The sequence below is a fragment of the Silurus aristotelis genome (genome assembly GCF_946808225.1).
Source record: "Silurus aristotelis genome assembly, chromosome: 8".
Taxonomy (NCBI): Eukaryota; Metazoa; Chordata; class Actinopteri; order Siluriformes; family Siluridae; genus Silurus; species Silurus aristotelis.
The window spans coordinates 4,238,101-4,264,211 of record NC_139581.1 but is presented as its reverse complement, the minus strand read 5'-3'; the positions used below and the strand labels follow the sequence as shown (position 1 = coordinate 4,264,211).

The 26,111-nt window shown below is 37.9% G+C and overlaps 1 protein-coding gene and 1 long non-coding RNA gene across 5 annotated transcripts in view; one reads left to right on the top strand and one right to left on the bottom strand.

The window, feature by feature from the left end:
- LOC310729750 overlaps positions 1 to 24,662 on the bottom strand; it is a 121,197-nt gene extending 96,535 nt beyond the window's left edge. Inside the window, exon 1 of the long non-coding RNA XR_014534651.1 lies at positions 24,629 to 24,662. This is a non-coding gene — a long non-coding RNA (uncharacterized lncRNA). The remainder of the gene's footprint in view (positions 1 to 24,628) is intronic.
- The window catches only part of robo1 (roundabout, axon guidance receptor, homolog 1), a 296,829-nt gene that overhangs the window by 112,221 nt on the left and 158,497 nt on the right, over positions 1 to 26,111 (top strand). The window contains exon 3 of one of the 4 annotated variants that reach the window (XM_083547741.1): positions 2,710 to 2,796. The exons of 2 other annotated variants lie outside the window; for them this stretch is intronic. In XM_083547741.1, the coding sequence (XP_083403867.1) occupies positions 2,710 to 2,796 (87 nt within the window). Of the gene's footprint in view, positions 1 to 2,709; positions 2,797 to 24,162; positions 24,944 to 26,111 lie in introns of those variants that run through there. One more of the 4 variants, XM_083547744.1, reaches the window with a different exon arrangement.

The window sequence follows — 26,111 nt, the reverse complement described above, 5'->3', positions numbered from 1 at the left end:
CATTAAATGATGCAATATCAAACGCAGTGTATAATGGTGTCAGTGCACAAACAGCCAGATTTATGAGGTATTTTTGTACAGAAAGAATAATAACCAGTGTGCCATCTGCATAATTATGTGTCCAATAATGCATTACAGCATTGTGTGTGTTTTTCTCCCCCAAGTCGTAAAAATGCATCTCACGCTATATTTTGTGCTGTTTTTACTCTTGTGATTACATCCATGTTGGAAAAAATGATCTTATGATAACACACCATACCACACTCCAACTCCATTCTGCAAAAATGATACATTACAGCCTTCTATTTCCGGATCCGAATAAATAAAAAAAACTCACGCTACAGGGCTGAACGTGAAGTGGTAGCCTTTACTTTTCACACCTGACCATCACAATCCTATATGGTTCTTCCTTAAAACGAAGTCTAAAGCCTACAATTGTATAGAACATTGTATAGAAATAAATACCCTCCTATCATTTAAACCCATTTTAATTTACATTTATGCACAATATTAGCAGCTAATCGTTTTCCAAATCAACAGATAGTGTATATATATTTAGATACAGTACACAACAAGCAAAAAAATTACTAAAACTCTAATAAGCTGCTTATCTTGGAGTATCCTTTGTAAGTAGCCATATTTGCTTGACGTTGCTGAATCTCCAAAACTCTGTTTAAGTTGGTCAGTAACCTAGCTAAGAAGGCTAAAATGTGGTAGCTAGTACTGTATAACAGATGTTCAGCTAGTTAGCTAGTAGTTAAAAGTAATTCAGACTCAGGGAAAATGCTGACTGTGTAGACATCTATTTTGGCATGTTTTAGGTTTGGTCTTCTAACGAACATGCAATCTTTAAAGCTAGATTTCTAGCTAGCGTATTTTCTACTACATGTGCAGTAAACAGGAGAGATACTATGTATGACTAAGTGATTCCTGGTATGTCATTTTTCTAATTAATATGCATTTAAACAGAAATCTGTGAGCTCTAATTAGAGCGCCAGGGTGCATCATGTAACTGCAATGTACCATATGGTCAAACATACACTGATGAGACATAACATAAAAAACAAGTGACAGGTGAAGTGATTAACATGAATTGACTTGTCAAGGGGTGGGTTTTATTAGTCAGAAAGTGAGCATTCTGCGGTTTTGATTGGTGTACACTGATCAGGCATAACATTATGTCCACCTGCTTAATATTGTGTTGGTCCCCTTTTTGCTGTCAAAACAGTCCTCACCCATCGAGCACTAACACCAATAACTTCTTCAGCAATGTGAGCTGCGGTATCTCGTCTGTTCTATCAAACCACACAGGCCCGCCTTCTCTTCCCATGTGCTTTAATAAGCCTTTGACCACTTTTGATAGATACTGACCACTGCAGACCAGTAACACCTCACAAGAGCTACAGTATTGGAGATGCTCTGGCCCAGTCGTCTAGCCATCTCAGTTCAACCCTTGTTAAACTCGCTCAAATCCTTACGATGGCCCATTTTTCCTGCTTCTAACACGTTGCCACTAACAGGTGCCATGATGAAGAGATATTCAGTGTTATTCACTTTACCTGTCATAATGTTTCAATGTCATAATATTAGGCCTGATCGGTGTATATGTTAAATGTAGAGTTTGATTTAATTAAAGTGAATATAATGTCACCCAGTTTAGTGCCAATATCAGCTATTCATGCTGCAATCAAAATAGGATCTTTTGTAGTTATCTCTTGTAAACTTAAAATAATAAGGGTTTTCCCAGGCCTCCACACATTCTGGATGTAATCCCTCCATACAAAATGTATGTAATATTGTATATCTTCTAGTTATATTACATGAATCTCACAGATCCATGGTGGTCCCCAGATATCGAGTTGTTATAAAAATCCTACAGAAACAGATTAGGAATGAAGCTTGTTCGAACTCCAGGGCAGATTGCTGAGGTCAGAAGCTGGCACACGCCTTCTCCTTATCCTCATGCCAGCCACCTTATTCTAATCAAAATTAGCATTTAGCGCTAACCGTGCTCATAGCGCTGATTATATGCTTCACTGAGCATTATGTGCTCTCTGTCTGTCTCCTATTTATCCCATCAACGATGCCAGCCGTCTCTCTGACAGACTGGTGAATCAGCTGGCTCACTTTTCTCTCTACCCCCCTTCCATGCTAGCCCAAATTAACCTCCTGTCAGTGGGTCACAATGAAAGTGGGCATGGCTTGGTCTGATTTATCCCACATTTAGCCTTCAAAGGGGGTAAGCAACCCCACCCTCTTCTCCCTGCCCTTGCAACCTGGCCTGCCTGGGAACAAAGTGTTAGTCCATTAGGCAGGCCGAGTGACAAGCCTTTTTAGGGGTGTGTCTCTGGTCAACGAGTGTATTAAAGATTGAATAGGATGTGTGACAGTCGACGTGTTGGTGTGTTTGGAGTGGGTGGTCCTGGTTCTGCCCATATGCTCTCAAGAAGAGTCTGGGACAGATATAAAACCTAACCTAACCTGCGTTGCAAAGACGCCATCATTTCACTTCCATACCCTCCAAAGGCAGTCCATCTTTATGTATTAATAAAGTAGTAAATTTTTTTTTTTTTCTAAACTTTGTCCTGCGTTTGATTATGACGATGTGGATCCAAAGATTCTGGCCTCTTAACAGACTTCTTTTTTGGAGTTTGGTTCTTAGCCCTTGCTCTTCTCTGCAAGTCTCAGTCCCTGTGTTGCTTTTGACAGACTCCGTCGCGGCAGAGGCGGCTAAGGAAGGGGTCACTCAGACCCCTGCCTCAGGACATCATGAAGACAACACCTTGGCCTACACAGGTAATGTTCTTGCTGCTTCTTCTTTTTATCCATCGTGTACTTTAGTGTCCATCTATATTTGTGCTGTTTGAGATATACTCCACACTTACTCATCAAAAACACTTGTTTTAGCAAAGAATCAGCAAATGCAGAAAATGTACATAACTACTAGGCATTGTAATGTGCAGAGCTTTGGACAAATGTGTTATTAATATTTCTCTGTAAATCTATCTTGATCTCAAGATCATGAACGGGAGCACCTCACACTATAATGACCTTCAATGTCCATCTAAAGACACTGTAATTACTACAGACTCGTCATGACACCAATATGTGACCACTGGTCACTGTGATGTAATGCTAGTACTCGATTGCTATTCGATCTCTTAAGAATAGATTTTTGCTTTTGAAATATTTGTTGTAATCTTCAGATAACAGTAAAAAGATTATAATTCATGGTCCAATGTTCAGGACATTGGCATTAAGAACATTTTAATTACTGATGGTCCTCAAATTGCAATTGTTTGACTTACATTTATTCGATCTTATGATGATGATCGCGATATGACAAAATCATACAAATATTTTACGTGTGACACAGCAGGCAAACGTAGCAACGTATGCTCCACACGTGAACCATTGCTCATCCACAAACCCGCTGTCAAACACATATACGGTATACTGTATAGTTCGGCACTATAAATTGCTGTTTCGCTAAATTATGTACTGTAAATTATTAACATATACTGTATATATAACTACTATACTGATCACCATTCTTTAAGACTCCTGGATAGACCAGGCCATGTCTCTATTTATAATATTTTCAAGTAAGATGGGGCTTTTAGAACACTTATCCATCGTTAGTTGTGGACTACCCGTTATAATGTCTTCATCAGTCAATATCCCATTATCACTGAAGGTACAGGATTAAAAAAATTCCAGATAATTTAGATAATGCAACTTCCTTCTTCAGCTGAGATCCTTCTAATTAGGTATATAAAGCATCTGAAACATTTCTAGGAACGCACAAATCATGACATACAATTTTTATTATTATTTATGGGTATTTAATCTGTCAAGATTGATTTAGATTGTAATTAATATAAATGGTCTGCAATAGTGGCTACAATTGGCATGAACAGTTGAAGATCCTTAACATTTAAGGAACTATAATGAATGAATATCTGATGTTCAGGATAAAGAAGGGTTCCCTTTTTAGTCTGATTCATTTCAAGGTTTCTTCCTCATGTTGTCTCAGGGAGTTTTTCACAGCCACAGTCGCCAATGCTTTGCTCATCATGGATTAAATTTTTAATGATATATGCTTTGAGTCATTTGACATCATTAAAAGCGCTACACAAATAAAATGTAATTGACGTGAAGTGAATCTAAAGTGGGTCACATTTAATGCTGCCTTTAAAGTTGACTGTGAAAGGACAATGGAGGATGCGCCATAGACTCAATTTAGCAGAAAATTAACCAAAGTAAGTACAACAAAAGAGACAAAAATTCCAAGAATAAAAATAAAATAATAATAATAAATGAAAAAAAAAACAACAACTGTAGTTGCTCATCAGGTATATATATATATATATATATATATATATATATATATATATATATACAGTGAGGAAAATAAGTATTTGAACACCCTGCTATTTTGCAAGTTCTCCCACTTAGAAATCATGGGGGGGTCTGAAATTGTCATCGTAGGTGCATGTCCACTGTGAGAGACATAATCTAAAAAAAAAATCCAGAAATCACAATATATGATTTTTAAACTATTTATTTGTATGATACAGCTGCAAATAAGTATTTGAACACCTGTCTATCAGCTAGAATTCTGACCCTCAAAGACCTGTTAGTCTGCCTTTAAAATGTCCACCTCCACTACATTTATTATCCTAAATTAGATGCACCTGTTTGAGTTCGTTAGCTGCATAAAGACACCTGCCCACCCCATACAATCAGTAAGAATCCAACTACTAACATGGCCAAGACCAAAGAGCTGTCCAAAGACACTAGAGACAAAATTGTACACCTCCACAAGGCTGGAAAGGGCTACGGGGAAATTGCCAAGCAGCTTGGTGAAAAAAGGTCCACTGTTGGAGCAATAATTAGAAAATGGAAGAAGCTAAACATGACTGTCAATCTCCCTCGGACTGGGGCTCCATGCAAGATCTCACATCGTGGGGTCTCAATGACCCTAAGAAAGGTGAGAAATCAGCCCAGAACTACACTGAAGGAGCTGGTCAATGACCTGAAAAGAGCTGGGACCACCGTTTCCAAGGTTACTGTTGGTAATACACTAAGACGTCATGGTTTGAAATCATGCATGGCATGGAAGGTTCCCCTGCTTAAACCAGCACATGTCCAGGCACGTCTTAAGTTTGCCAATGACCATTTGGATGATCCAGAGGAGTCATGGGAGAAAGTCATGTGGTCAGATGAGACCAAAATAGAACTTTTGGGTCATAATTCCACTAAACATGTTTGGAGGAAGAAGAATGATGAGTACCATCCTAAGAACACCATCCCTACTGTGAAGCATGGGGGTGGTAGCATCATGCTTTGGGGGTGTTTTTCTGCACATGGGACAGGGCGACTGCACTGTATTAAGGAGAGGATGACCGGGGCCATGGATTGCGAGATTTTGGGGAACAACCTCCTTCACTCAGTTAGAGCATTGAAGATGGGTTGAGGCTGGGTCTTCCAACATGATAATGACCCGAAGCACACAGCCAGGATAACCAAGGAGTGGCTCTGTAAGAAGCATATCAAGGTTCTGGCGTGGCCTAGCCAGTCTCCAGACCTAAACCCAATAGAGAATCTTTGGAGGGAGCTCAAACTCCGTGTTTCTCAGTGACAGGCCAGAAACCTGACTGATCTAGAGAAGATCTGTGTGGAGGAGTGGGCCAAAATCCCTCCTGCAGTGTGTGCAAACCTGGTGAAAAACTACAGGAAATGTTTGACCTCTGTAATTGCAAACAAAGGCTACTGTACCAAATATTAACATTGACTTTCTCAGGTGTTCAAATACTTATTTGCAGCTGTATCATACAAATAAATAGTTTAATAATCATACATTGTGATTTCTGGATTTTTTATTTTAGATTATGTCTCTCACAGTGGACATGCACCTACGATGACAATTTCAGACCCCTCCATGATTTCTAAGTGGGAGAACTTGCAAAATAGCAGGGTGTTTAAATACTTATTTTCCTCACTGTATATATATATATATATATACCTGATGAGCAACTACAGTTTGTATCTTTTAATGTTAATGAACAACAGGTACAAAACATGGTTTTTCCTCTGAGCTTAATATGGAAGTTAAAACCTCTGTCTGAGGCTAACCTCAATTCTCAACCATATCCTATTCGTATCTCTATGTGTAGAACTGATTATCTCTTCAATCATCGCTTTCATTGATGGGGTCAATAATAAAAGCCTGTGTTATTCATTTGTTGAATGTATAGAGTTGTGGCCTTGACTCGTGACCTCATCAAAGAGTTTATTTTCCCTCCTGGTCTTTATTACAGATGTGGCATGCTTTCCGTTCGACCTGTTATTAACTGCAAAGATTCCTGCCTGCGGCTTCAAGGCTGCAAATCCTCAAAACGGCCCAGAGTGGATTTGGGCTCGTTCGCTTACAATCAAGTGTATCCTCAGAGCGGGGTTTCTTAATGCGCTCAGTTCCCCCCTGAACTCAAAGACATGGCAAGCTCATACCCTGCCTTCAGGCTCAATCTCACTCGAAATGTAATTACCTCACTGGAGAGTGCATGGACGCTTTTCTGCTTTTTATTCCCCATACAATCTCAGAGATAAACCACGTCTTTCTCTCTCTCTATCTCAACGTCACACCTGGTTAATTAGTCAGAAAGGGTCCGGAGTGTACGAGATGAATCATAGATCAGGATCGGGGGCACAAAAGACCCCTCAAAATTTGTTCCTCAATTATTGTTGACATGATTAGCATTGGTGAGAGGATGCTAAGCAGGTCTGTCTTTTCTCTTTTTCTACACTATAGAACGCAAATAAGCATCACATTTCCTCAGAGAGTGGCTCCTGTGGAGTCAGGGGGTTTCGGGCTACATCTGAAGAGGGGGAAGGGGGTCGGGGGGGGGAAAGTCAAACGCTCTGCTTTTGTGAGTCTGGACGTCCATATGGTGCCCTTATGTCTGTCTGAAGAGGGTGATTCTGACTGAAGTGGTAAATTTGGAGTGAGGGGTGTGAAATAGCAGCTTTTTCACATAAATTCTGGCTTCTGATTGGCCAGAAGGTTCATTTTTCTATAAAAGTGACAGTATTATTACTTTAGTGCAACTTTAGGTTTCAGAGAATCTTCAGGACGAAGGAGTTCCTTGTGTTGTTGTCATAGATGTATACCTTAGTTTATGAACATACTAGGGATGGAAAGATTCACCGAATCGTATTGGTGCATCGGCATAAAAGTTAATGTGTCAATTAAAAAAAATGTGCTTCGGTAAATACCGATTTATTTATATATAATTATTAGTGATTGCGCTATACTTTTATTATTTAAAAAGTGACCGATAATTTGGGACCAGTATTTGATATGTAGATTGATTTCTCCTCCTCTGAAAGAGTCACATAGAATACAGATTAACATGGCAGAGGTAGAGCTGCATCTCCCTGGAGCCAGAACAGGAAAAGAACGTGTTGTTTTATTAAATTTTTTGTCTTTTTGTAGCCTGTTTGTGAGAGGGCTATGTGTTAGGAGTCAGCAGGCACTTAAAGAAATTGAACCAAAGAAATAAAAGATCTGTACCACATTGAATTGCATAGCATCATATTTTTCCCATTGCAGCACATTGCATGAATCACATTGTATTGAATTCGCACTGCACTGTAATAGGGGAAATCGTAATGTTAATGTATCGTATAATTGGCATCGGCCTCAGTTAAGGAGATGCAAATCCATAGAACATATGCTTTATGAATAAAAGTTTGTGGACACCTGACTTCAAGAGGGTATGTTGTTTTTTGAAAATTCCAGTCCCAATTTGCTGTTATAATTGCCTCCACTCTTCTGGGAAGATTTTTCATTAGATTTTGGAGTGTGTTTGTGCAGATTTGTGTAAGATTCATTCAACCACAAGGGTGTTAGTAATGTCAGGTACTGATGTAGGTGAGATGAGGAGGCTGGGGGTGCAGTCAGCTTTTACATTCTTCCCAAAGCAGAAGATCTTCTACTCCAACCCATGTAAAGCATATCTTCATGGAGCTGGTTTTGTGCACAGGGCTCGCATAGTGATGCTGGAACAGGTTTGGGTCTCGTAGTGAAAAGCGAATTTAAAGCTACAGCATCTAAATACGTCCTATACAGCGGTGTGCCTCGAATACTTTTGTCCCTATAGTGGATGTATAATAGTAATAGATGTAAATGTATTTGTTTCATTTCAATTTATTTTGCCTGTATAACTTTGTTGCAATTCTTATTACAATTATAAAGTGAAAAAACTATTTGTTCAACATTATTAAAGCCCAAACATTCCAAGTCCGAGTCACTTTTCAGTACCAAAACCCAGCGTCATTGCAGATGACACTTGCAGCAGAGGTGTGTGTTGGTTCAGATTGCGTCTCGTTTTCTTGCCTGGTTGGATATCCAAGTGTGTGACGGGGTGAGACTTCTTGCTGTGGGTTGTAAATCTACAGAGAACCTGTGCTCCAAGCTCCTCCAGCGCGTGTTGTGAGGTCAGCGGCACCACATATCCCATTCATTATATTTATAGAGCTCATCACAGCGGCAGGCTTGTTTTGGCAGCTGACAGCAGCAGGGAGACAGAGAGACGACTTTTTTCCCTCTTTCACATTCATGAGAAGGACAGCGGAGACAGGACGAAAACGATGTCGTGATACGAACAAGACAGAGTGTGTCAGGGAAAGAGAGTGTGATATAAAAGGTCGTAGTGAGAATGCGTTAGCCAAATGATGTCAAACGTCTACGCTCAGGAAGCACTGCATATTAGTGATGGTCTTTCAGGAATGATTCGTTCATTTTGAACGAGTCTTTAATGTGACTCAGAAGAGTCCTCTCAAAGAGCGATTTGGTTATTTTTGACTGGACGCTCACGAGCAAAGCGTCGCAAAATTTCCATATGTACAGGAAATAGAATTGAGTAGTCTTTGGAACATCTCGACTCTTTTAGTTCGAAATGTTCGTTCTTTTATCAAGTGACTCTCATAGACGCTATGCAGTGCATTACACAGGAAACAGAATTGAGTAGTTCATCTTATGAGTCCTCTGGTCCGAGTCGTTCGCTATTTGTCATGTGATTCTCATATACGCTGTGAAGGTGATTAGAGGAACAAAACAAACTAAATGACTCGAAATAATGTCTTATTATCTTAATGTCATTGCAATATGGAAAATCACATTATTCTTTAAAAAAATTTAAACATTAATAAATAATTTATATATAACAAAAAGAAAAAAAAAGAATTGAGTAGTTCATCTCATGCGTCCCCTGGTGTCGTTTGTTCTTTTGTCTAGTGACACTTATATATGCTTTGCATATATATATATATATATATATATATATATATATATATATATATATATATATATATATATATATATATATATATATACATACAGTGAGGAAAATAAGTATTTGAACACCCTGCTATTTTGCAAGTTCTCCCACTTAGAAATCATGGAGGGGTCTGAAATTGTCATCGTAGGTGCATGTCCACTGTGAGAGACATAATCTAAAAAAAAAAATTCAGAAATCACAATATATGATTTTTTAACTATTTATTTGTATGATACAGCTGCAAATAAGTATTTGAACACCTGAGAAAGTCAATGTTAATATTTGGTACAGTAGCTTTTGTTTGCAGTTACAGAGGTCAAACGTTTCCTGTAGTTTTTCACCAGGTTTGCACACACTGCAGGAGAGATTTTAGCCTACTCCTCCACACAGATCTTCTCTAGATCAGTCAGGTTTCTGGCCTGTCGCTGAGAAACACGGAGTTTGAGCTCCCTCCAAAGATTCTCTACTGGGTTTAGGTCTGGAGACTGGCTAGGCCACGCCTGAACCTTGATATGCTTCTTACAGAGCCACTCCTTGGTTATCCTGGCTGTGTGCTTCGAGTCATTGTCATGTTGAAAGACCCAGCCTCGACCCATCTTCAATGCTCTAACTGAGGGAAGGAGGTTGTTCCCCAAAATCTCACAATACATGGCCCCGGTCATCCTCTCCTTAATACAGTGCAGTCGCCCTGCCCCATGTGCAGAAAAACACCCCGAAAGCATGATGCTACCACCCCCATGCTTCACAGTAGGGATGGTGTTCTTGGGATGGTACTCATCATTCTTCTTCCTCCAAACACATTTAGTGGAACTATGACCCAAAAGTTCTATTTTGGTCTCAACTGACCACATGACTTTCTCCCATGACTCCTCTGGATCATCCAAATGGTCATTGGCAAACTTAAGACGTGCCTGGACATGTGCTGGTTTAAGCAGGGGAACCTTCCGTGCCATGCATGATTTCAAACCATGACGTCTTACCAACAGTAACCTTGGAAACGGTGGTCCCAGCTCTTTTCAGGTCATTTACCAGCTCCTCCCGTGTAGTTCTGGGCTGATTTTTCACCTTCCTTAGGATCATTGAGACCCCACGAGGTGAGATCTTGCATGGAGCCCCAGTCCGAGGGAGATTGACAGTCATGTTTAGCTTCTTCCATTTTCTAATGATTGCTCCAACAGTGGACCTTTTTTCACCAAGCTGCTTGGCAATTTCCCCGTAGCCCTTTCCAGCCTTGTGGAGGTGTACAATTTTGTCTGTAGTGTCTTTGGACAGCTCTTTGGTCTTGGCCATGTTAGTAGTTGGATTCTTACTGATTGTATGGGGTGGACAGGTGTCTTTATGCAGCTAACAACCTCAAACAGGTGCATCTAATTTAGGATAATAAATGTAGTGGAGGTGGACATTTTAAAGACAGACTAACAGGTCTTTGAGGGTCAGAATTCTAGCTGATAGACAGGTGTTCAAATACTTATTTGCAGCTGTATCATACAAATAAATAGTTTAAAAATCATACATTGTGATTTCTGGATTTTTTTTTTTAGATTATGTCTCTCACAGTGGACATGCATCTACCATGACAATTTCAAACCCCTCCATGATTTCTAAGTAGGAGAACTTGCAAAATAGCAGGGTGTTCAAATACTTATTTTCCTCACTGTATATATATATATATATATATATATATATATATATATATATATATATATATATATATATATATATATATATATATTATATACATAACAAAAAAGTGAACTGAAAATATGTCATATTGTAGGTTCTTCAAAGTAGCCACCTTTTGCTTAGATTACTGCTTTGCACACTCTTGGCATTCTCTTGATGCCTACTTTGAAGAACCTACAATATGACATATTTTCAGTTGTTTCACACTTTTTTGTTATGTATATAATTCCATATATAATTCCACATGTGTTAATTCATAGTTTTGATGCCTTCAGTGTGAATCTACAATTTTCATAGTCATGAAAATAAAGAAAACTCTTTGAATGAGCAGGTGTGTCCAAACTTTTGGTCTATACTGTATATATATATATATATATATATATATATATATATATATATATATATATATATATATATATATATATATATATATATATATATAAACTTTTGGTCTGTACTGTATATATAATATATATAAACTTTTGGTCTGTACTGTGTATATATATATATCCCCAACACGTCTTTATACACCTACATTGTCAATAGTTACAATAATTGATATATATATATATATATATATATATATATATATATATATATATATATATATATATATATATATATATATATATATTTCAATTATTGTAACTATTGACAATGTAGGTGTATAAAGACATGTTGGGGATCTGCTTATAAAAAATTTAACATTATATTATTTCTGATCAGAGAAACGAAATGAACTAAATGACTCATAAAAGGATTTGTGCATTTTGAAGAACGAGATTCAAAGAACCAAGTCATGATCTTCCTGACACCCCCCCCCCCCCCCCCCAAGTTGCACTAGTTTGCAATTCATCTATGAAACAAAATCATTGTATTTAATTCTATTTTTTATTGCAACCAAGTTACAACAGCCAGGCTAAATATAACACCAACATGGTTTCCTTTTTCTTTTTTTAACCACTTTAAAGTTTGCATCCTCCATAGATTGCCATGTCTTTTTCTCTTTTATTTTTTAAACCCAAAAGCTCTGCATAATAGATCCAACATGGCTTTATTTGGGTGTTTTGTACTTTACACAGAAGTGAGAAGTGAATGAGAAGTCCTCTTGCTAATGGTTTCACTATTTCACTTACTGACACTCATTGAAATTCGATGATATTGTTCCCTTTTCCGGGAGTTTGTTTCTAGGCAACAGCCTAAGCAATAGTTTTGCAGGTTTAGAAAAGACTGTGTGTGTCTTTATTTTTTATTATTATTATTTATTTTTATTATTAGACGACCCGTAAAAATATTTCCTCAGGGTGGCATTTTGGTGTAAGGCAAAGAGACGGGAAGAAATTGGAGTACTCTTTCACACAACCTGATCGTACTTTGTATTTAAGCACATTTCTTGGAGCTCCACAACCATCCAAAGCCTTGAGGAAATCATTGGAAGATACTTCTAAACATCTTGACTGTAGAAATGGGGCATCCAAATTTACAAACTGTACTGATATCCACCAAACACACCGAACATAATATATAGATTAAACAAATGTAATGGTGAGATCTCGGCAGTGGTGAAGATGTGCACAAACCATGTAGTTGAGTAAAAGTAGACATACACTAAGTAAAATGTGACTCCAGTAAAAGTAAACTTGCTCTTTTTAAACTTTCATTTGAGTAAAAGTACAGACGTTTTTGCCTTCAAATGTACTTAAGTATCCAAAGTACTATGATTTATTATAACTATAATGTTCCTATTATAATTTTTTGTTAAGACTCTTTGCTTAATCAACTCATTTTATGTGAAAAGACTCGAATGTGACTCTCAGCACACAGATCTATTAAAAGAATGATATTAATGACTCAAACACTGATTGATGTCTATTCAAATTATTATGAGCCCAAAACCTTTTTTTCAACTAGAAAATATATTTAAAAAAATCTCACAAATGAGGTCACAGGTGTTGTTTCGAGTCTGGAGTTTCTTCATCATTTATTCCTCTCTAAATGTTCTGCTTGCTGTTGAACTGATGCTGAACTGTATGTTGGTGGTCAGTAGATACGACAAGCGCCAATCAGAACAAGTTTAAAACAGTGAGCGCTTGACCCTCATTGGTGGATTTCTGCGTGTTTGAGCAGTTTAACAACCGATTTCACTAAATGTACAGTACAGACCAAAAGTTTGGACACACCTTCTCATTCAAAGAGTTTTCTTTATTTTCATGACTATGAAAATTGTAGATTCACACTGAAGGCATCAAAACTATGAATTAACACATGTGGAATTATATATGGAATTATATACATAACAAAAAAGTGAACTGAAAATATGTCATATTGTAGGTTCTTCAAAGTAGCCACCTTTTGCTTTGATTACTGCTTTGCACACTCTTGGCATTCTCTTAAAGCCTATTTTGAAGAACCTACAATATGACATATTTTCAGTTCACTTTTTTGTATTGTATATAATTCCACATGTGTTAATTCATAGTTTTGATGCCTTCAGTGTGACTCTACAATTTTCATAGTCATGAAAATAAAGAAAACTCTTTGAATGAGCAGGTGTGTCCAAACTTTTGGTCTGTACTGTATATATATATATATAAACTTTTGGTCTGTACTGTATATATATATATATAAACTTTTGGTCTGTACTGTATATATAATATATATCCAGTACAGACCAAAAGTTTGGGCACACAAGGTGTGTCCAAACTTTTGGTCTGTACTGTAGTTGAGTAAAAAGTAAGAGATTTGACATTGAAATGTAGTGAAGTTAAAGTAAAAAGTCTCACCAAATGGAAATTCTTCAGTAAAGACTCTTCTTCAGATGCTCTGGAGCTGTCCAATCTTGGAAGCTTTTTGGAAGTATGTGATAGCAATAATCTCTGAAATATCAAAGAATAATTTAGACTACTGGGTGATGTTAGCTCACTTCATGAAAAGTATTTTATTTTATTTACAAGCACTGCAGCAAACAATATATAATATTTAATGAAATATACCCCGAAAGAAAACATAATTTGCTAGTGTCCTATAGTACTCCTGAAAAAAATTTGTGTTCTATTAGACAAATACCCACAAACTTTTAATGTATTTGGACCCTTTTTCTTGCCATCTTACCATGGTTAGACCCTATTGACTAACAATTTCCATATTTACTTTTTATTATAATTTTTTTTTTTCCTTCATAAGATTTTTTCTTGTTTTTACTTCTCGACTTTAGTAATTACATTTTATTACATTTGTCATTGATCTTTGTATTTTTACCTGGTTAACCATGTTTTTAAATGACAAACATGATGTGTTTTTATAGTGTGGTTTCGTAAATTTTATTATAATAGATAGAAAAAATTGAATGTGTTGATATGTTTATTGTATTTATATATTTTACACCTGTACATTCCCATTAAACATATCTTTAAAAAAAATTAAATAAAAAATGAAACAAGAAGAAACGTGGCATCCGATAGACCAACTAGTATCAATTGTTTAATTCTATTTTATACAATATTTGATGCCTGTTCTCTTGAAAATGACCACTAATGATAGTTTTAAAAAGCGCTAAAGCGTGCAACAGTATTGTACATTATTATGGTATTATTATTTTTCCTTAATCACATGCCAATGTTGTGGCTGCTTAATTCTGAGCTTTCTTTCTTTCTTCCTTTCATTCTTCATCACCCCGAGTTTCCCCAAGTCTCCTGCTGTGTGTCACTCCTCAGTGTTCCACATGAAGGGCTTCACTAAGTGACAAAACAGAACCAGATTTGTTCAGCTTGCCGTTCAGGACCCTCCAAAGACCCCGTTGGCTTTTTCTCACGGCTTGTAGTTAATGCGAAGAATGCGCCCTCTATACCGTTTGCTTTACTCTTTCCCTCTATTATTTTGGGTCTTTCATTGTGAGTGTTTTTGTAATTAAATTACTACAGACTAGGGGTGTAACAGTTCTGTACAGGACTTCCGTTAAGGTGCATGTGTACCTTAACGGAAGTCCTGTAAAGGTGCATGTGTACCGAATGCATTCGTTGTTTATTGTGCGGAATATATTTAAAATCTAAGTTATTAAGTGGCGGACTGCAAGAATGTTTTCACCTCGAGTGGCTACTGTACTTGATCCGTACAAAATAAACAAGATTTTTTTACTGCACATGTGAAAGAAATAGTTTAATTTTCGCACCACTTCCTGTCATCTCCAACGTTTTTACGACAGGATAGCGATATGCATTTTACGTACAGCTTCAAAAGTTCTTTTAAAAGGAGAAATTCCTGACAATTCCACATATCGAGGGAGTGAATGAATGATGGAAAGAATAAATTGATTTATGAAGAAATAAATTAAATAAACAACTACTATCTTTTGTGTTTATTTAATGCAGACATCTGTTAAAGTATGTTGAAATAAGTAGAAAAGGTAACATACCTTTAGTAAAATGTTATATAATTACATTTACATAAATACATTTAAATAAATATTAATTCATTTTATTTAATCAATTTGATTTGTGTCTATTTAATCGATTTCTCAATTTAATCATAATTAAAAAGTGTATTGCATTTTTTTTTAAACAAGCAGGCATTTTATTTAATATTGTTAGAAAAATTTAAACCTATTGCTTTTAATAATAATAAACACATTAAAGAACCAAGATTTAAATTTTTGCATTTCCTCCCACTTACTGTACCGAATTCCAACTGAGCCGTGATTTAAAAAACGAGGTACATACCGAACTGGAAATTTGTGTATCGTTACATCCCTTGTACAGGTGGACAAAACCAAGACTCAGTAGAGAGAGGCGTTTCTCTTGTCCAGGTAAAAGCTTGAATGCATCAGGATGACAGAAGCAGGAGCTTGTAAAATGTAGGAGTTGGACTTTGTAGGCATGAGTGGCAGGAGTGAGAGCTTCAGAGTGGCAGGAGTAAGTGTTGTAGACTTCATGGTGGCAGCAGTGTGACTTTGTAGGCCTCCGGGTGCAGGAGTAGAAGTTTATAAGCCTTAGTTTGGCAGGAGTAGGAGTTTTTAGACTTACCAGTGGAAGAGGTAGGAGTCTGTAAGCTCAGAGTGGCAGGAGTTGGAGTTTGTAGACTTACCAGTGCGAGAGGTAGGAGTCTGTAGGCACAGAGTGGCAGGAGTTGGAGTCTGTAGACTTACCAGTGGAAGAGGTAGGTGTCTGTAGGCACAGAGTGGCAGGAGTTGGAGTTTGTAGACTTACCAGTGCGAGAGCTAGGAGTCTGTAGGCACAGAGTGGCAGGAGTTGGAGTTTGTAGACTTACCAGTGGGAGAGGTAGGTGTCTGTAGGCACAGAGTGGCAGGAGTTGGAGTTTGTAGACTTACCAGTGGAAAAACTAGGAGTCTGTAGGCACAGAGTGGCAGGAGTTGGAGTTTGTAGACTTACCAGTGGGAGAGGTAGGAGTCTGTAGGCACAGAGTGGCAGGAGTTGGAGTTTGTAAGCTTTAGGTTGGTAGGAGTACAGGTTTGGACTCTTAAGAGTGGCATGGAAAAGTGCTTACAGACTTAAGGATTACACTGGTAGGAACTTGAAGGCTTCGAGACAGCAGAATCAAGGTCTTGCACACTCCAGAATGGTATGCTACATTACAAATTGTAGGAGTTTGGCAGGGGTTTCCACGGTTTAAGATGGCATAAGAATTGAAGAAACCAGGATAGCATGAGCAGGAGATTTTGACCTGTAAATTCAAGAGCTTGTAAGCTTTAGGACAGCAAGAGTATGGATTTATAGGCATCTGGATGTAAGGAGTAGGAGCTTTTTACCTTCAGGTTGGCGAGGCAGAAGAGCTTGCAGGCTTTTGGATGTCAGCACTAGGAAATCAAGAGAATGGGCATGTAGACTTTTAAAATAGAGTTAATATGACAGCAATAGGAGATTGTAGGCTTTGTAGGATTGTACAAGAATGGGGGTTTTCCAGCTTCTAAATGTAGTGGAACCCTGTTAGCTCCATGTTGGTTGGTGCAGGACAGCAGTTTAAGGATGGTTGAAAAGGAGCTTATTGTTTTGAGATTGGAAGAATTTTGGGTTTCTGAGGCATAAGTAAGGTCTGATAGGGAGCAGGGACCTAAAGGAAACGTGTAAGATGAAACATGATTGGTTTACTCATAAGCATACGTGGATGAATGTTGTCTTTGCTCAGGTAAAGCCTGAGGGCTGGACTCTAAAAATATTTTTCCCAGTGCAAACAGCAGAACAGATTTGTCAGAGTCAGACACGCAGAGAGAGCGAGACTGATTCTCAGTCGGCTTGGCACGTCACAGATTTTCTGCTTGGAAAGATGTAGGGAGTTGACAGATGAGCACTTCAGGGGTCCTGCCAGTCCCTGCCAGCTTACCTGTTCATGAGAGAATGCCAGGTAATTTTAGAGTCTCATTCTTTGTGTTGTAAGGTTTCTGTACAGCCTCCTTATTTCAAAAGTGTTTCTTTACAGGGACCACCAGGTTAAAACAGCTAACAGCTAAGACAACTTTAGAGCTACCAGTTTAGCATTGTGAACTGAATCCACATGTCTAAATCGTGACACAAAGGCTTGTGGAGTTTCTTAGTGTCTTAAACTGATTTACTGATGTTGTTATTGACTTTGTATAAGACTGCTTTTATAAAATATGAACAAAATGCAAAGGTTAAACCAGTCATAGCTAAAACATGGATGCCGGAAAAAATGGTCTCTGTTTGTCTTAGCATACTTTGGTGTCATTTCACACCAGCATCTGGTCTTACTAGCAATTAGCATTGATAATCGATTTGTATATAAGTTTTGGTATACTTATGTGATAATGTTAAAGTGTTTGGTTTTAGTCCGAAAAATTATTTGTGCATTTTTGATATAACTAGTGTATCACATGAATTAGATTGATGTCAATTCTACTTTGATTCGACTGATGACTCATCGGATTTATAATGTTCTCTCTCGGGTTCACTCTCTGTGTGGCCAGATTTGAGTTATTGTTATTATGTAAAATTTGGTTGAACAGAAGTGTAATGTAAAACGACTGCGTTTAGTATAAGCTATTAATTTAACGCTTGCATAGCGCTGGAATGTGTCTGTGTTCCCAAGCATTTGACTTCGACTGCAAATACTCACTCGAGACAGAGTGAATCAGAGAGGTAAAAATTCTGTCATGACAAACTTTGATGATTGCTTGACAAAGCCTGTAAAAAAAAATAATAAACGAGCAGGTCATTTCATTTGCATATTCTGCTCTATTTCATCCTCATGGACATAAAAATGACTTGCCGTCTCTCATCACTAATCAAACACAGTGACATGCCTTTGATTTATGACTTCCTGGGGTGTTTAAGCTTTCATCAAGTCCCACCCTGAGGGCTGCTGTGTGTCCATGAAGGTCTTCAAACCCTTCTGAGCACAAAATCATTGATAGCATTTACACAAAAGTATTGGGACACCTGATTTCCCTTTACTCAACCCATAACTGTTCCAGCATGAGTTCCATGTAGATATAGTTTATATGGGTTGGAGTGGAAGATCTTGAATGGCCTGTTTTAGTGCTCTGACCTTAATCCTATTGGGATGAATTGGAACTGCACCCCAGCCCTCCTCACCTCACCCCCATTAGTACCTGACAGTACTAACACCCTTGTAGCTATATATATATATATATATATATATATATATATATTGCTACTGCATTTAGTGCAATGAGTAAGTTACTGAATTTGTTAAATCACTTATTTAATTCAATTCCAGAACAATTTTATGAACATTTGGTTAAACTCAGTTGCCTTATTTTTTTGGGCATGAAGGTTAATACAGCTAAGACCACTCAATAAGAACAAAACCACCCAATCAGAAAAGTGATGTTGACCTATAAATAAAGGAAGATACAGTGTGTGTGTCTCTAGTAAATGAGGCGACGCAGTGGCTGAGCTGCATTACTGGATAACTTAGTGTTGCGTTGGTAAGACGCTTTTTTCCTGTCATATTATTACTACTTTTTTTTCAGCTTAGCGTTACAGTTGCCATTTTTATACTTTTTTATGTGGCGATATGTCAGTGTGTCATAAAAACATTGGGAAAATCACAGCTGATTGGCTTCATCCACATACAGTTCATGTGTAATAAAAAGAAGAGTGCAATTATTGTATATCTGAAATTGTTTTATTTTGTTTGGCAAATCATTTAGACATACACTACCAATCAAATGTGTGGACACACCTACTCATTTACTGGGTTTTCTTTATTTTTTATAGTTTTCAATGTTGTATATTAAGACTGAAGATGTTGAAATTATGACCGGACAAATACGGAATTATGTGTTCAAACAAAAGCGTGTTAATTAACAGCATATTTTTTTCGATTTTTGATTCGATGGTTTTCTAAAAAATAAGTTTCCAGAGGTGTTAAGTACTTGTTGGCTGCTTTCCTTTACTCTCTAGTCTTTTCTCTTAAGAACTGATTGTTTCTTGCTATAATATGCATTTGTACAGTAGTTGTAGTGGCATTAATAAGGCTATTGACTCTGTACTCAGCGTTTCCTTTGCACAAGACAACTGATGGTCTAAAGCACATCAAGAAGGCAAGAAATGTCACAAATGAACCCTGGAAGAGGCACATCTGTGAACTGAAAACCATTCAAGGTCACTACCTTGTGACTCTGATTAGAGGATGGCATGAGTTTGACTGGTAGTGTGAGTGTATTGGTATTTATTTATTTATTTGTATATTTTTCTTCTTTACAGCCAGAGTATTTAAACCACCCTTTGTGTTTGTAATTATTATCTACATTTTTTCTTTTCCATATTTGTTGAATATGAATCATTTTATCGGCCAATCATAATCGTCCCAAAAGAAATCAGCCCTTTGTACCCACAGAGGAAGTCAGCAGAGAGTTGTGTTAATCACCCTGATGCCATGCGTTGACAATTTGTCCACACATGGAGTCTGAAAGATATTTAGAATGGAATCTTTGGAAAACGATATCGATTGCTTCTCGAAGGGGAGGATCGTCCTGGGGGAACGTTTTTATTCGAGGCTGTGTTGTTTTGTTGGGTGAAGCAGGGTGCATAATTGCACGGCTTTACAAAGTAACTGCCGGTTTCTCACCCGTTGCCCCATGTCACCTCCTGGCCTTTGGTTTTTGAGGGTTTGGGGGCATGGGGGGGTGTAGGCATCTAGTGAAAGAGATGTCACAGCATGGAGTCTGTCTGCATGAATATTGTCCACACACAGTGTAACAAAAAGACAGGGAAATGTTCCCAAACTCACCCTGAATGCGATAAAATAAAGAGTTCAGGAGAGAATAGGAAGGCGATTTGAATGTATGACGTACACAAACTGATTGGGGGCCACATCTGGGGTTCGATATTACACCATAATGAGCGAGTTTTCCGAGCAGATTCACAAAACGGTGTGTGGAGAGGTTTAGGAAGTTGCCGACGCTGGATTTTTATAATTTTTAAAGGATTATAAAAATCATAGGATCCTAATCCACATGACGTCCTGGTTATGATAATAGCTTTTTAGAATTATTTATTAATATTATTCTAAAAGCTGTTATGATGAGGATCATCTCTCAGGTTCTTGCCGTTCTGGTTTTTACCTTGTGGGTTAAACATGCCACCCTTCAGAGTTCCAGCACACACCGATGCAGGAAACAGCACAGGTTTCCTTTAAACCTACACACATCCTGCAGCCAAACACACACACGTCAGCAGATCCTCGACAGTGAGTATCCTTTCAGCTCTTTAATCTAATCATGTGAATGAAAGGTGATTTGTAATCTCCACGTCTGAATGAACAACAACCACAATCTGTCCAAACTGAACAGAACTTTACCAACCTGGATTTCAGTGTCTCTCTGTCTGTCCATACCTTTCAGTGTCTCTCTGTCTGTCCATACCTATCAGTGTCTCTCTGTCTCTCCATACCTATCAGTGTCTCTCTGTCTCTCCATACCTATTACTGTCTCTTTGTTTCTCCATACCTATCAGTGTCCCTCTGTCTCTCCATACCTATCAGTATCTCTTTGTCTCTCCATACCTTTCACTGTCTCTCTGTCTCTCCATACCCATCACTGTCTCTCTGTCTCTTCATATCCATCACTGTCTCTCTGTCTCTCCATGCCCATCACTGTCTCTCTGTCTCTTCATACCCATCACTGTCTCTCTGTCTTTCCATACCTATCAGTGTCTTTCTGTTTCTCCATACCTATCAGTGTCTTTCTGTTTCTCCATAACTATCAGTGTCTCTGTCTCTCCATACATATCAGTGTCTTTCTGTTTCTCCATATCTATCAGTGTCTCTGTTTCTCCATACCTATCAGTGTCTCTCTGTCTCTCCATACCTATCACTGTCTCTGTTTCTCCATACCTATCAGTGTCTCTCTGTCTCTCCATACCTATCAGTGTCTCTCTGTCTCTCCATACCTATCAGTGTCTCTCTGTCTCGCCATACCTATCACTGTCTCTGTTTCTCCATACCTATCAGTGTCTCTCTGTCTCTCCATACCTATCAGTGTCTCTCTGTCTCTCCATACCTATCAGTGTCTCTCTGTCTCTCCATACCTATCAGTGTCTCTGTCTCTCCATACCTATCAGTGTCTCTTTTTCTCCATACCTATCAGTGTTTCTTTGTCCCTCCATACCTATCACTGTCTCTTTGTTTCTCCATACCTATCAGTGTCTCTCTGTCTCTCCATACCTTTCACTGTCTCTTTGTCTCTCCATACCTATCAGTGTCTCTGTCTCTCCATACCTATCAGTGTCTCTTTTTCTCCATACCCATCAGTGTTTCTTTGTCCCTCCATACCTATCACTGTCTCTTTGTCTCTCCATACCTATCAGTGTCTCTCTGTCTCTCCATACCTATCACTGTCTCTTTGTTTCTCCATACATATCAGTGTCTCTCTGTCTCTCCATACCTATCAGTGTCCCTCTGTCTCTCCATACCTGTCAGTGTCTCTCTGTCTTTCCATAGCTATCAGTGTCCCTCTGTCTCTCCATACCTATCAGTGTCCCTCTGTGTCTCCATACCTATCAGTGTCCCTCTGTGTCTCCATACCTATCAGTGTCTCTCTGTCTCTCCATACCTTTCAGTTTCTCTCTGTCTCTCCATAACTATCAGCGCCGCTCTGTTTTTCCATACCTATCAGTGTCTCTCTGTCTGTCCACATCTATCACTGTCTCTCTGTCTCTCCATACCTAGCTGTGTCTCTCTGTCTATTTTTATCAGTGCCTCAGTATTTCTCCAATCTTATTCGTCTTTCTGTGTCTTTGTTTCTTAATTTTTATCATTGTCTCTCTGCCTCACCATATTCATAATTTTCTCTTTGTCCTTCCATATCTATCAGTCTCCCTCTGTCTTTAGAAGATTCAAAGATTCAATCTTATTTTCTATTTGTGTCCTCTCACTCTCTGTCTGTCTGTCTGTCTGTCTGTCTGTCTGTCTGTCTGTCTGTCTGTCTGTCTGTCTGTCTGTCTGTCTGTCTGTCTGTCTCTATCCGTACATCTATCCATAAAGGTACTATCTATACCTCTCTCTCTCTCTTTCCAGCTTTGTTTATCCTTTCTTTCTCTTTTGCATGATTTTTTTTACCTACAGTATTATGAAAGAATAAATACAGACAAGTTTGGAGAAAACAAACAAACGAATACAATAAATATAAGAAAAAAAAGAGTAAAAAAATGCAAAGTGCCAGTGTAGGAAAAAAGTGTTAAAGTGTTACAGCAATGTAACACACGATCTAGCAGATGGGTGTCAGTGTGAGGTGTTGACCAGCAGGCGGCGCTGCAGTCACACAGACACACACACACACACACACACACACACACACACACACACACACACACACACACACACACACACACACTAAGGACAGGCAATGGATATGCAAGACATATAATAGGAAAAGAAAAGAACTTTATCATATTTTATTTATTTTATTATATTATAACTTTATAACTATATTTTTATTTCATACACCAACACACACGCACACACACACACTGATTTACCATTTCTCTGAAATCTACAGGGTCTTAAATGAAGATTACTTATTAATATATGTTTCCAGTACCTCAGGGATTCCTCTAATTAACCAGAGTCTTAATCATCTGCTCGGCTCCGTCCTAAATCACTCACCGCTTTCTGTCACACTGAAAACATTGTTCTGTTACAGCAGTGAAATGATTGTTGTTCTACTGTATGCGGTTCATACGTATGTAATGAGAAGTATGTGAACGTTCAGATGTGATACGTTTCAGACAGGAGCATTTACTGATGACCAATGAGATAATGAACAAATATAGAGACAGACGTGTGTTTTTCAGGGAGATAATTTGAGGAATATTTGGCGTTTTTATGCAGATACACCGTATTAATAGAGTATTTCTTTACACTATACAGAAAAAAGAACATTATTACTTACATGAGTGATTTGCAATAAAACTATTGCTTGTGCATATAATAAATAATAAGGGTATAATAACCATATTATTATGTCAATAAATATTAATCATATTGCATCGTAATCCTACTTGATTTAGAAGCAGAACATATAGAACTGTCAATTTGATAAAGGATTCTTGTATGTAATATAGTCAAATTAATTAATAGTAATATTAATATAGCTTGTGTAAAAGATAAAAATAATGACAATAACATTGTCATTATTTGTATCATTTTAAACACTGTCATAACCCTGCTATTTCCAACCAATGTCAGTATTATCAATCGTCCATATTTATTTATTTAATTGTAATAGATATGCTTGTTTTAATATATTTCTATTAATTAGTAAAAACATTAGATCCATATTACAGATCTAATTCATTTTTATTATTATCTACCTACCTACCTACCTACCTACCTACCTACCTACCTACCTACCTACCTACCTACCTACCCCGCACCCACACACCATCACCCCCCACGCCAAGTTCTTTCAAGTAGGGAAAAAATGAATTATGACGTCACAAAATCTAAAAATGTAGCACTGCACACAGGTATGAGTGTGACATTGCAGACGTGTGTGTGTGTGTGTGTGTGTGTGTGTATAAAGTGAGAGAAAGGAATGCATGGGAAGGGTTAAAAGCATGCCGTGGAACATTCCATTGCTGGAGTGGGGAGGAGCATGAGGCAGAATGGATCATACCATTTCCTGCACCATTCATGCAGTTTGAATGAAGTCGCGTTGTTTGAAGTGCAGCGCTGCCCGGAGGAGAACCAGGAGGAAAGAAACACACCGCTCCGGATTTCACTTCCAGGAACAGAGAGAGAGAGAGAGAGAGAGACGGAAAAGTGAAAAGGAGGAAAGTTCTCCTGCATCTGAGACTGCTTTTTTCTTCTGGTGTTATTTTTAATGCTTTTTATTGGTTTGAGGGAGTGTAAAAGTGAGGATCTCCACTGCTTTGGGATGATGGATCCATACTGCTCTCTCATCTGTCACACTTTCCTCTGCTGAGAGTGTGGACATGAGATGACCATCATGATGAAGATAATGAACATGATGATGATTCTTCTTCTTCTTCATCTCCAAGCAAAAGGACCAGGATTCGGATTAACACCTCTTTTTCTTGCACTTTATTAGGATGTTCTAACACATGCATTTTGGTTTTCCTTTTACGCAAAAAAAACCCACACACTTTCTTTTTTTTTCTTTTTTTCTTTTTTTTTCTTTCCGGCAATCAATGGAAACCGGATTAATTTAGAGCTCGCGCTTTTTCTCCAAACTTCGGAAACTGTCTGCTTTTTTAAAATAAGAATAAAAGAAAAGAGAAATAAAAAGGATGAAGGAGCAAAAATTGATCTGCTGCTAATTAACCACTGGATTACTTTACAACACACACACACAAGAACAAACAAACAAACAAAAACACACATACGGCGTGCTGCTCGCGGAGGAGAGATGACGGCGCGCGCTCTCGGGTTTGCGCTCTTAATTGTGCACACCTGCGCAGGTAGGTGTGTGTGTGTGTGTGTGTGTGTGTGTGTGTGTGTGTGTGTGTGTGTGTGTGTGAGTGTGATGTTTGAATGTTTGCGAGCGTGTATCTGGATTAAGTTTATCCATGATAATTTTCTGCAGTTTCACCACTATTGAAATGTCGCATAATTGTTAGTCATAATGAATCCATTAATGTAATAAATCAGTAATCAATTAATTAATCAATCAACTGATCAGTTGAACAACGCTAGAAAATCCTCCCTCACGTCACCTCCTGCCTTTTCAGGAATGTTTGTTTATTTGTTTTTTCCTGAATCATTGCATTTGAAACATTAGTATCCACTGAGTGTGTATCTGAAATGTGTGTGTTCTGATCTTTGCACAACTCTGTTGTGAGGTTCTGCAGAGCTTTATACATTTCCTGAACCCTTTAAAAAAATGTCTGGATTTTAAATTCCGTCTGGAAAATCATTCCAAGTACACACGTCCGTGGTTTGTTTATTTGCTTGTTGTTTTGGGGTTCTACCTGGAACCTTCAAAAAACTTTTCAACCTTTATTTCCAAGCATGTACAGTATATCCTGGTTTGTTTATTGTGTATTTATTCGTGTGTCTGGAGCTGAAGCGTTTTCCTGAGGTTTCTTCAGCTCCTCTCAGGTTTTCAAATGAAACTGAAACACAGTTCGAAGGTTCTCTAAAGATCTCAAATCCTCTATTTATCTCTCTTCTGCCCAATGCGTTTACTTCCTGGATTTACTTTCCAATTTGTTTAAAATGTTCAAAACTTTTAGAAATAGAAAATTAAACTGTCGTAGGGTCATACATAGAAATGTATAGGTTCTTCTAAAAGTTTTTCCACCTCATGAGATCTTTTTTTTTCCTCTCACAGTTGTTTGTCTATTGGTTTTTTTAGGAAAAGGAGAAGTGATTGTCCAGGTTCTTTGGCGGATGAGTGCAGGTTTGAAACGAGAGAGCATTAAAACACTGTAGGGTTCTAGTGAAAACTTTTTTAATAACGGAGGAGGAAAAAAAATGGTATAGTCTTCTGGGAATATTGTGAGAATATTTATTAGGTTTTGGACCTCGAGACCAATAGTTGGGAATTCACTTGTGTTTTTTTTGTTGATGTAAAAAAAATTTAATAATAAAAACTTCAGCAGCGTGGTTACATTTTCTCATACTTGC